The 13071-nt window shown below is 44.3% G+C and overlaps 1 protein-coding gene across 2 annotated transcripts in view; it reads right to left on the reverse strand.

Annotated features, from left to right (window-relative positions):
* The window catches only part of PRKCB (protein kinase C beta), a 388402-nt gene that overhangs the window by 113287 nt on the left and 262044 nt on the right, over positions 1 to 13071 (reverse strand). For both annotated transcript variants that reach the window (XM_021086460.1, XM_021086459.1), the window contains exons 6-7: positions 10990 to 11146; positions 9222 to 9356 (exon numbers count right to left, since the gene is read on the reverse strand). In XM_021086460.1, coding sequence (XP_020942119.1) covers positions 9222 to 9356; positions 10990 to 11146 — 292 coding nt within the window. The remainder of the gene's footprint in view (positions 1 to 9221; positions 9357 to 10989; positions 11147 to 13071) is intronic.

The raw sequence follows: 13071 nt of genomic DNA on the forward strand, positions 1-13071 counted from the left end.
ATTCCAGAAAATACCGAATTCACATCTTCGGTGAGATTCAAGAGGTAACACATCTATGAAAAGAGAATAAGCTGAGCTTCGGAAAGACTACTTTCAAAAGAACAACAGAATTACTGAATTTTAAAATCCATTGGTGACCGTAAACATTGGGATAGATAATTCAGAAGATAATCAATGCAATTAATGGACTCGAAGACAAATGAGAACTTTCTCTGGCATTTGGCTTGATATTTATTACATTAATTAGAGTAGAATGGAGCATTTTATATATCATTAAGAAAAATGCATATTACCAAAATTAACCTAAAACATGACCGAGGGGAATATAGCAGCATATATTTCAGCAAAGACATAGTATTATCTTTGTTACTTAAAAAGTTCTTCTAGGAGTTCCCGTTGTGGTGCAGTGGTTAACGAATCCCACTAGGAACCATGAGGCTCCAGGTTTGATCCCTGGCCTTGCTCAGTGGGTTAAGGATCCGGCATTGCCGTGAGCTGTGGTGTAAGTGAAAGACCTGGCTCGGATCCCGCGTTGCTGTGGCTGTGGCTGTGGCTGTGGCCGGCAGCAACAGCTCCAACTAGACCCCTAGCCTGGGAACCTCCATATGCCGTGGGAGCAGCCCTAGAAAAGGCAAAAAAAAAGACCAAAAAACAAAAAATTCTTCTAAAGTAATAAGGAAATGATAGGCAAAACACAGGACATATTCACTTATAAATATAAAAAATGACAATATGCAAATGAAAACATTCACCATAACTGGTAACAAATATATGTATAATAAAATGTTTATGTTACCAAATAAAGTATACATAATAATGTATATTATGTATGTATATTATGTAAACATGTATAATTAGTAACAAAATATGTATAGCCTCTGCATCATCTTTGAAACTTCTAATACCAGATGTTGACAAGAGTGGGTGAAATGAAAAAGTCTCACACTTGCATTTGTGAGAATGTAAATTGACTGAAGAAAATGACAGAACATTTTGGCAAATGCTTTAATAATGCATATGTTCTCAAAGCCTTTGAGTCCAAGCTTAGAAATTTATTAGGAAATAATGAAAGCCATGCACAAAGGTTTCACTATAAGTGTGTTTATTTACTGGAATTATTTATATAGGTAAGCCCTGCCTATTTATAATACACATATGATTATGTAAGTTGAGGCAGAGCTATATGAATGGACCATGGGAAGCTAATAAAAATGATGTTGCCATTCAAAGGCAGAGGAGAGATACATCGGGAGTCTGGATTAGCAGATACAAACTATTGCATATAAAACAGATAAACAACAAAGCCCTACTGTAGAGCACAGGGAACTATATTCACTATCTTGTAATAAACTATACTGGAAACTAAGAAAAAGAATGTATACATATAAGTATAACTGAATCACTTTGCTGTACACCAGTAACGAACACAACATTCTAAATTATCGATACTTGCATTTAAAAGAATAAAAATTAGAAAAGGATGTTGCCATTCAGTAAACCAAGATTACTGAATGATAGGGAAAAGGGTTGATAATGCGTTGTTAGGTAAAAATGCAGGCTACCAAGCAGGATGCACAGTAAGATTTCGCTTTTGTTTTACACACACACATGCATGCACACACACAGAAAAATCTCCAAATATGGAGGTCCCATTGTGGCTCAGTGGAAACGAATCCGCCTAGTATCCATGAGGCTGCAGGTTCAATTCCTGGCCTCGCTCAGTGGGTCAGGGATCGGGCCTTGTCATGAGCTGTGGTGTAGGTCGCAGACATGGCTCAGATCCAGTGTTGCTATGGCTGTGGTGTGGGGCGGCACAGCTGTAGCTCTGATGAGACCCCTAGCCTGGGAACTTTCATATGCCACGGGTGCGGCTCTAAAAAAAAAAAGCAAAAAATAAATAAAGCTACAAAAATTTAAAAAAAACCTCCAAAATTATATTTCCTAGAATGATTATCTCTGAGCAATAAGAGTCTGATAATATTTCTGTTTTCTTACTTCTAGTTTTCTGTGAATTATTCGATTAGGAATAAGGCTAAAACTTACTGAGTGCTTACTATGCACCAGACCCTGGGCTTCACTTATATTAATTAATTTAATGTCACAACAATCCTGTGACTCAATTACCACTATTACTTCCAAACGAGGAAAGAAGGCACAGAGAGGCAAAGTAATTTGCCCAAGGGTACACAGCTAGGAAGTGGTGGAACAGAAATTCAAACCCAGAAGTCTGATTTCAAAGCCTTAATTTGTGTGTGTGTGAGAGAGAGAGACAGAGAAACAGAGATAAGACCAAAAATCATTGTTACTATTATTATTATTGTTATTATTATTATTGGTCTTTTCAGGGCCACACCCACAGCATATGGTGGTTCCCAGGCTAGGGGTCGAATTGGAGCTGCAGTTGCTGGCCTACACCACAGCCACAGCAACACAGAATCCCAACCGTGTCTTCGACCTACACCACAGCTCACATCAATGCCAGATCTTTAACCCACTAAGCAGAGCCAGGGATTGAACCTGCGTCCTCACGGGTGCTAGTCAGATTTGTTTCCACTGAGCCACAACGGGAACTCCAAAACATCATTACTATTATTTATTATTTATTTTATTAAAAAGAAAGCTTAAAGAAACATGATTTTAAAGTAACAATGATTTAATAAGATAATCTGTTCAGAAGTGGGGGGAGAATGAAATTGCAAAGGAAAAGAACAGAAATGTGGCAATTAAAACCAAACACGTGAAAACACTTCCCTATGGAAAAGATTTTCAGAATGAGGGTTTTTTTTTGTTTGTTTGTTTGTTTTTTTAACTTTTAAAAAATCTAATAGCATGTTGCTAGTTACATAAAACCAGAGGACTTGGAATGATTAAATACGGACAAACGGGCAATGATCCACTAGGCAAGAGGTACCTGCCACTCTGCCACCAAAGTGGACAGGTTAAAAGGTAAACCAGATCTCATTCCTTGGGTCCCCAAAGTACTCGGAGCAGAAGACAAAGTGTGTACAAGGCCCACACAGGCTGTTCTCATCCTACCAGCTGCCCTCAACCTGCCAGCCCTCATCCCTAAGCCTCCCAGACTCACTGATACAGCTCCAACCACACCAGACACTTCACTGATCCACAGACTTGCCAGGAACACACCTGCCTCAGGGCCTTTGCACTTGCTATTCTCTCTGTGACGATTTCTCCCTAGATCTCCACAGGGTCCATATCCTCACCTCTATCAGGTCTTGGCTAGATGTCACCTCTTCAGAGAATCCCTTCCTGAGCACGCTAGTAAATCAGAATGCCACCACCTCCCAGAATTCTTTAGCCTTGTTTCTTGCTTACTTTTCTCTAGAGCATTCCTCAGCATTAAACACTCTATTTTTTTTTTTTTTTTTTGGCTTTTATCTTTTCAGGGCTGCACCCACAACATATGGAGGTTCCCAGGCTAGGGGTCTAATTGGAGCTACAGTTGCTGGCCTACACCACAGCCACAGCAACATCAGATCTGAGCCAAGTCTGCCAGCCTACACCACAGCTCACAGCAACGTCAGATCCTTAACCCACTGGGTGAGACGAGGGATCGAACCTGCAACCTCATGGTTCCCAGTCAGATTCGTTTCTGCTGCGCCACGACGGGCACTCCAAAACACTCTGTTTTTTACTATTTTGTTCATTTAAAAATTTTTGTTTGTTGTCCTCAAAATAAAAAGTCCACGAGACCCAGGATTCTTGTGTGTTTTCAACTCTCTGTAGTCTCCTCTGCGCACAGGTGACTCACCATGTACGTTCACTGAAGGAATGAATGCCTCCCACGAACAAGGGAAAATCGTGGGCAAAAAGAATTAACTGTGGCAAAAGTAACTTTATGTCACTACAATAAATCGCTTGGCCAATAGGCAATAATGACACCACACACACACATATAGCAACAGCATTAGAAATGAAAGAAATGGAGTTTTCATCATGGCTCAGTGGCAACGAACCCGACTAGCATCCATGAAGATGTGGCCTCACTCAGTGGGTTAAGGAGCCAGCGTTGCCATGAACTCTGGTATAGGTCACAGATGCGGCTCAGATCTGGCGTGGCTGTGGCTGTGGCTGTGGTGTAGGCCAGCAACTACAGCTCTGATTCGATCCCTAGCCTGGGAACTTCCATCTGCCTTGGGTGTGGCCCTAAAAAGACCAAAAAAAAGAAAGTTTCATTTTTAATCACTGGAAGAACCTTAACAAGCATTCAACACTTAGATCAAGGAAAGAATAAGAAAATATGATGAGCTCTGGATATTATAAAAAAGGTGGAATAAATAAACGTGGAAATATATATCCTACAAACCTTAACACAGTCTTTTTCTTGACATGCCCACAGACCAGCTAGCAGCATGGACTGTACATTAAGTAAAACTAAAGAGATTAAAAAAAAAAAAAAAAAAAAAGAGGAAAAGAAAAACAGGAAGAACTGCCCAGGCCATATTCTTGGGCCATAAAACATTGTCACTTAACATTAATAATACAAATATAAACAAAAAGCTAAGACTAGAGTCTTTACAACAGGCTTAAATAAAAGCATATTAGACAGAAAATTTACAACGCAAGTGGAGGCTTTGAGTCAGCCGCAAAAGCTCAAACGCGACACATCAGAACAGGAAATTTTTGTTCCCTCCGATGCTTGTGCTTGTTCGTTATTTTGAAAGAGCCGAGTCAGTTACGAGAGAAAGAATAAATTAGCAAAATAGTCAACGGAAATTCAAAGACAACCACCAAACAAACCTACAGGAAAGGAGACAACAGAAACACAGAATAGATACAAAAATCCCAGCGCTAAGGCTCTGAAGGGGAAAAACAGGAACCTCTAAAAAAACAAGGGGAAAGAAAGAACACGGCCTAAATAAAATTAGAAACAAAGAAGAGGCTTTGGCAACAGACACTGCAGCAGATGAGGGGCCCGGGGCTGGTGAACCACATCTGGCGGGTTTCCCAGCTGTTTTGCTATTTCTGCCATGTGGTCTTAAATTATAACAACAGAGAGCTGGGTGGCCCCTTCCAAACAGGGAAACTGAGTCTCCCGCGGGGGGCAGGGGGAATGTGCCTTACCCAAGATCACATAGGGTTACAAAAATTCCTAGGACAAGCACCCAGATGTCTCGAATTTGGTACCTTTCAAGGTAAGGCAGCATCCTCTTGGCCCTACATCTAAAGAGGACTTTTTAATCTGCAAAGTCGGAAGCAGGCTTTTCTTTTGCAAAAGTTCCCTTTCTATCCCGTCATCGACTTTACAACTCTTCTCAGAGGTAGATATCTGCGGGGGGGGGGGGGGGCTGTAAGGATTCCTGATGAATGGAATCATACCTGCTGAGAAGGTGGGAGTGTGGGAGGCGAAGCGATTCACCTGCAGTCCTAAAGCATCCAACTGGTGAGAAAAGCCAACCTGCCAGGCTACCTGCCAAACCCCTGTTATCAGTAGACAGGATGCACTGTGTAGGGGCTTAGGCGCCAGCATCACAGAGACCTGGACCCAAACTCCACTTAGCACTGTCACTTAGATGCTGTGTGCTGCTCACTCACTGCTCAACTACTCTGATCCCAGGAACGAGGCTCCACCCAGAACTGATGGGAGCATTAAAGGCTGACGAAGTGTAAATGCAGTCACATTTGGGCTCACTCCCGGCAGACCTTCCCATAGCATCAAGCCCTCCTACCCTCCCTGCCCTCCGCTGTTTGCTTCAGGGGAGAAAACAAGGCAGGTGCTGGCCCCGGAAGTAGGATGTGACAGTCCTGCCCTTTGGAGGCTGGAGACTCATGGGAAGGGGGATGGTTAGGATAGAGTGAAAGCAGAGGGCTTGGCTCCCTCCTCCCTGGAACCCTGGGCAGAGACCTACCCAAGGACCACAGAATCACAACAGCAACTGGAAGGCTGGGAGATGGAGGACTCCTGGATGTCTATGCAGGAGACTCCCCAATGAGGGGTCAGGGAGGTGCTGAGCAGGTGGTGGCATACGGGGTGCGACAAAGAGGGTACTGAATAGAAGGACCTCACCAGTGGACCCCACAAACCCAAGACCTGGAACTTCAGCACAAAGCCAGAAGGATGCCCCACAGCTGGGGCAGGGGTGGGGGGGAACATGCCCTGCCTCCATGGGCACTGGTTCAGCAACCAGGCAGGGTTGGCCACTCTGCAGCAGTGAAGCCCAGAAGCCACCACACACTGTGAAGGTCCCTTCTCCTCGGCCACCATGAGGCCGCAAAACTGCATAGGAAAGTCTACTTCCCCTGTAGAAAATAAAGCAGCTCTTTTTTTTTTTTTTTTTTTTTTTTTTTTTTTTTTTGGCACATCTGCTTAATACTGTATCAATGCATGACTTCAGGGCACCTGGAAAAGGATCAGCCCAGTGCCTGGCATCTAGTGAGAGTCAACAAGCAGTAGCTATTGTTATTATAATTATTATTATTATGTACTCTCCTGTCTCCTTTATACCCCCCCCACCCCCCGGGGGTGGGGGGATGGTGCATTATTTTTGTTTAACCTCTTTACACTCAATTTAAAGAGGAAGGAACAAGCAGCCTGTGAGTACCCGGAGTGGGAGCCTGCAAAGTCAAATCATCCATATGTCAAGAAAAATTATCCAAAATTTGGGGAAAAGGCAAAAAGATGACGGTGTGACCTTTTAATGTCATGCTCGAGCATTTTCTAATTATTTTCTAGTTATCTCCTTCCGCCTGGTACTGCTATTTATTATTCACCATCCAGTAGGGTACAGATGGTCTCCCAACTCTGCAAAGATAGATGCAAACTTTTAGAAAACCGAGGTGAGATTTCCTTCTTCAGGCTGGTAGCTAACCTCCATGGTTGTGACATTCCCAGGCTAGCGATGGAATCAGAGCTGCAGCTGCCGACCTACACCATAGCCACAGCCACTTGGGATCCAAGCCACCTGTGCAACCTACACCACAGCTCACGGCAACATCAGATCCTTCACCCACTGAGTGGGGCCAGGGATTGAACCCGCAACCTCATGGATACTAGTCAGGTTCATTACCCCTGAGCGGTAACAGGAAGGAACTCCCCATGGTTGTGATTTTCTATGGCCCTGGTTAGCAGCCAGTTTTTTCTCTGAGCCAAGTGACTTCAGCATCTGTCTACAGACGTACAGATGTCAGTTTCTCAAACCTCTGGAACCAGGCATTCCTCTTCCCAGTTTCCTCTTTCCTGAGCTAAGGAAACCTTTGACAAATGCTCTTTTTTTTCTTTTATGAGAATTATGTCTTTAACCACTTGTGAATTGTGCTTTAGCACACCTTTGTGGTTTTTTTTTGGTGTACTCTCAGCTTCTGCTTTCTTTCACATCACACTTCTCCCAAAGATCTAGTGCTAAGTTGGACCATTTTTTTCTTACTCCTTTTCTCAGATACCTGGGAAAGAAATGGTTGCCAAGGGGATTTATCCAGTCTCTCTGTTGGGATAATTGGGCCACGATTTTTGTTGTTGTTGTTGACACTGACTAGTCATCTGCGTAAATTCTTCTTCAAGTTTACCATCCCTTTGTAGAAGCTAAAGCTTCAGGAGGCACTCGATGTCTTTCCAGTGACAAGAACGGAGGGGACCATCCACATATATTTGAGTAAAAGCCTCTGATAAATGTAGAGGAGAGACAAGGAGGTTGTAAAGAGGGCTGTGCAAAGGCTGTGTTCTCCCAACGATCCATTCTTGTTCTGGCTAAATCCGTTTGATTTTGATTGCCTTTCACTTATAAGAGAAAGAGCCCTGAGTGGGACCCTCTAGAAATGAAACGATGTCTCTTAAAGAGACAGGAGCAGCCCCCCATCACTACTTCTCCCAAAGTTCTAGTGCTAAGTTGGACCATTTCTTCTTACTCCTTTTCTCAGATACCTGGGAAAGAAATGGTTGCCAAGGGGATTTATCCAGCCTCTCTGTTGGGACTACTGGGCCATGATTTTTTTTTTTTTTTTTTTTTTTTTTTTTTTTTTTTTTGCCATTAGAAGGGAACAAAGCAAAAATGCCAGAACAAAGGATAGAGTGCAACTGACCAGGAAAGCAACCTTCTGGCACTTTCGTGGTCAAGCTTGGCAAACAGTGCCAATGATGCAGAAACATCTGCTGAAGGAGTCAAATCTGACAATGGAGCACACATATTTGGGGATAAAAGTGCAAGAGGCATTTTAGTGCCCCGAAGCCTGTCAAGTCATATAATTGTGTAAAGTGGGGGGCAGATATAAAATAATAGGGACTGGTAAGGATTGTGTCAAAGAGAAAATCCATGTCCTAGAGTTTCCGCTGGGGTGCACTGGGTTGAGAATCCAACTGCAGTGGCTCAGATCACTGCGGAGGTGAAGGTTGGATCCCTGGCCTGGCATAGCCGGTTAAGGATCTGGTGTTGCTGTGACTGTGGTAGAGGTCACAGCTGCAGCTTATACCGGATCCCTAGCCCAGGAACGTCCATATGCCTTGGGTATGGCCATAAACTTTTTAAAAATCCATGTCCTGCCTCAAGGGGGTATTAACTATTCAACTGTTCTCATTTGTTGCCTTCTAGGCCCAAATTTTATGGGAAATTTCCTGATTTTGAAAATATTGGCAACTAATTCTTTATTTTTCTTTAATATGAAGACTAAATAAATAAAATGTATCTGTGAGGCAGAGCCAATCCACCAGTTATTGCTTTGTGATTCTGCTTTAGTCCTTGACATTTAGGAGAAAAAGTGCAACATACTTGATCCTTTTTTCTTTTTTCTTTTTTTTCTTTTTAGAGCCGTACCTGCGGCATATGGAGCTTCCCAGGCTAGGGGTGGAACCGGAGCTACAGCTGCTGGCCACAAACACACCCACAGCAACGCAGGATTCAAGCCTCATCTGCGACCTACACCATAGCTCACAGCCTTGATCCCCTGTTTTGTTTTGTTTTTGTCTTTTGTCTTTTTAGGGTGCACCCGCAGAACGTGGAGGCTCCCAGGCTAGGGGGTCTAATCAGAACTGTTGCCACCAACCTACGCCACAGCCACAGCAACGCCAGATCCGAGCCAGGTCTGTGACCTACACCACACAGCTCCTGGCAACACCGGATCCTTAATCCACTGAGCAAGGCCAGGGATCGAACCCACAACCTCATGGTTCTTAGTCGGATTTGTTAACCACTGTGCCACGACGGGAACTCCATTGATGCCATGTTTTGATGGACCAAGCTGGACTGTAGGTTTCAAAACAAAATCTTCCTTACCAGCCATCAACACCGGCTTTCTGCAGTTCGGAAATCCCAAAAGACAAAGATCCCATGAAGTCATTCCTGCTGGTCAAATCCCAATCCCAAATCTCTACAGACAGTCTTCTGTCTTTGTCTGACTCTTTCAGCTGGCTGCAAGGAGGAAAAAAGAAGTCAGTGGTAGTTATGCTGATTTCTCAATCAGATGAAATATACAAGAGGACAAAGCCCGAAGGTAGGAATTTTTAAAGATTACAAGCTGTTGCAAGAAACATATTCCGTTTCCATCCCAGGCAGGCTCCCCAGGGAGGGAGAGCTTTTCTTGTTTTACAGCCTGTGGCTTGAACAGACAGAGAACCTCGGTCAGCTCTGACACGGATAGTTCTAACTATTGCTGTTGCCTTATGTCTTAATAGAGTCCACGAAGTTCAGGAAATCCTATTGACACAGTCGCCCTAAGAACTATGGAGGCGTTCCTACTGCAGTGCAATGAGATCAGTGGCATTGCTGGAGTGCTGGGACCCACGTTCAATCCCTGGCCCGGCACAGTGAGTTAGGGATCCAGCGCTGCCACAGCATCTGCTCCCTGGCCCCAGAAACTCCATGCCTCGGGGTGGCCAAAAAACAAAAAAAAGAACTACGGATATCAACCATTTCGTTGCACAAGTGTCTGCACACATGCGTGTTGAGGACAAGGCTAAGGAAATCTATGGAGAAAAAGAATCTGGCTGGGGCCAGTCTGGAGGAAATTGTCCGTTCTAAGGTATGACCTTTGACAGAGGCTGCGATGGGCCCCCAGTTTTGCCCTGAGAGGGGAAAGAGGGAATGGAGTGACCACGAGGTGTCATGCTTTTGGCCCGTGGCTGTGGGACTCATACTGTCACAGAATCCAGCTCTACCCTGTATCTGTTGTGGGACATTGGACTGTTCTTTAACCTCTTTTTTTTTTTTTTTTTGTCTTTTTAGGGCTGCATCTGCAGCACATGGAAGTTCCCAGGCTAGGGGTCGAATCAGAGCTGCAGCTGCCGGCCTACCCCACAGTCACAGCAATGCAGGATCTGAGCCACATCTACGGCCCACACCATAGCTCATGGCAACACCGGATCCCCGACTCACAGAGCGAGGCCAGGGATCGAACCTTCGTTCTCATGGATACCAGTGAGGTTCATGACCGCCAAGCCTCCACGGTAATTCCTGTTCTTTAACCTCTTTAAGCCCCACTGGTAAAATCGGGGTGAAATGACTAACCCAGCTAGATCACTAAATACAGTGGTGGGTGCATAATACATGCTCAATAAATATCGGCTGATACATCTCATACGTGTTAGCCCAGATTCATCAAGAAGTGACCTCACATTCAGGGAGCACTAGCCAGGGAAGACTGCATGGCAGCTGGCAGAGAGCTCCCAGCAGGCTGCACACCTAGCATTATCCATGCACCCAGCCCTAGAGGGGTTATCCCCACACCCTACCGGTGACGTCCCTTGTGTGCCATGTGTGCCAAGACCCAGAGCTTCTCCCACAATTTGCCCGGGATAGTTTCCATTCCACCCACTCTCCTACACCAAAGACATTCTCAACACTACATTAAAAAAAAAAAAAAGTTCCAATATTTACTTGGCTTGCATGCAAAAATGCAGATGGAAGGGAAGAAGGGAAGGAAGAAAGGGGGCAACGAGGCACAGCTGGAGGAGAAAGAGAACCTGGGAGAGGACCTCTCTCCTCCCTTGGGCCCCACATCCCACCCTCCGCCCACCCAGGCTGGGCTGCACGACTTTTGACTTACAATCTAAATGTCTCGTTCCACTCGGGGTTGAGGGAGCACTTGATGGTTTTGGTCTTCTGCTTGCTCTCGCTCTTGGGATCAGGAATCAGTTTCAGTTTCACGTAAGGGTCTGACAAGCCATTGGGGTCCATAGGTACAAGGTTTTTAGCATCTCTTACTGAAAAAGAGAAAAGGCAGTTTTAACATTGATGGCCCCACAGTGTTTAAGCACCAGCCAATGATGGTTGTTGAATGTGCGAAAAGGTCCTTGGCATGACATTTATTGAATGGGAATTTTCCCTTGTTAACATCAATGGCGGAGAAGCATACAAAGTGAGATAAACTGATAAGATGTAGACTCTGCTCCATATTGGCTTAAAATGGATCTCTGAGAGTTCCCGTACTGGCTCAGCGGTAACGAACCCAACTAGGATCCATGAGGATGCAGGTTCAATCCCTGACCTTGCTCAGTGGGCTAAGGATCCGGGGTTGCCATGAGCTGTGGTGTAGGTGGCAGACTCGGCTTAGATCTGGTGTTACTGTGGCTGTGCTTGTGGCCGGCAGCTGTAGCTCCAATGGGACCCCTAGCCTGGGAACTTCCATATGCCGCAGGTGCGGCCCTAAAAAATAAGTAAAATAAAATAAAATAAAATAAATTGGTCTCTGGCTGTCATACTGCTTTCCCCACTTGGCCCCCTAGATTAACTATAAATTCTCTAAGCTTGTCTTCCAAAAAGCCTCTAAGAAAGATAGGCCTCCATCATTTAGCTAGTGCTTTCAAGGTTCATCCACACTGTAGCATCTATTAGTACTACACAGATGACTGAATAATATCCCCTTGCATGGACATATCAAATTTTGTTTATCCATTCATCAGTTGATCAAAATTGGGGTTGTTCATACTTTTTGACTATTGCAAATAGCATTGCTATGAACATGTGCATACTCTGATGCAAAAGGTCACATGCTGTATGACTGAATTTATATGAACTCTCCAAAACCAGTAGTTCCAGAAAGACAGATAGAAGACTAGTGGTTGCCAGGAGCTGGTGGTAGGGGGAATGGGGAGCGTCTACCTAATGGTTGTGGGGTTTCCTTTAGGGATGATGAAATTGCTTGGAACTAGATAGAAATAATGATTGCGGAGTTCCCGTCGTGGCGCAGTGGTTAACGAATCCGACTAGGAACCATGAGGTTGCGGGTTCGGTCCCTGCCCTTGCTCAGTGGGTTAACGATCCGGCGTTGCCGTGAGCTGTGGTGTAGGTTGCAGACGCGGCTCGGATCCCGAGTTGCTGTGGCTCTGGCGTAGGCCGGTGGCTACAGCTCCGATTAGACCCCTAGCCTGGGAACCTCCATATGCCGCGGGAGCGGCCCAAGAAATAGCAACAACAACAACAACAACAAAAGACAAAAAAAAAAAAAAAAGAAATAATGATTGCCCAACACCGTGAATGTGCTAAATACCACTGAACTGTACACTGTAAAATGGTTAATGGTTAATTTTATGTTGTGCAAATTTTACCTGAATTCCAAAAGAAAAACCTAAAAGGGAAAAACTAATAAAAAAAATAAAATAAAATAAAAATAAAAAAATAAAAGGGAAAGAACTGCCCTCTAAAGTGCACTTGTTACTCACATAGACCCCTTCACTGGTACTCAGACAGCCCATAGAGCGAAGGCTGGAAAAATATCAGCATCATAGCTCGGCTCCACCCTCAACCAAGAACACCCTGGGTAAAGGACCCTAAAGGCCAGCTTAAAGAGGGAAAGAAAGCATAGGGTCAACAGAGTAGATGCAACTGGCCATAGGAAAAATTAAGTATTTAAGACATCAGCCTGGATTGATGGGAAGTTAAGTTTACTAGGAGTCAGTTCAAAAACCAGTAATGTAAACAGCCAAGAGAAGGAGATTAGAAAGTGAGAGCTGTGTAGATCTCAAGGATGCAGGGCCAACCATCCCCCTTTATAATAGGAAAATCTAAAGTAATCAATATATTACTTTAGATCAAACCAAACTGTCTCTTAGAAGGCTCATCAACAATGACTCCTACCAGGAATGCAAAGATGGTTCGTTCTTAGAAATCTTTTATTAAAATATTCATC

This window comes from Sus scrofa, chromosome 3 (assembly GCF_000003025.6).
Source record: "Sus scrofa isolate TJ Tabasco breed Duroc chromosome 3, Sscrofa11.1, whole genome shotgun sequence".
Taxonomy (NCBI): Eukaryota; Metazoa; Chordata; class Mammalia; order Artiodactyla; family Suidae; genus Sus; species Sus scrofa.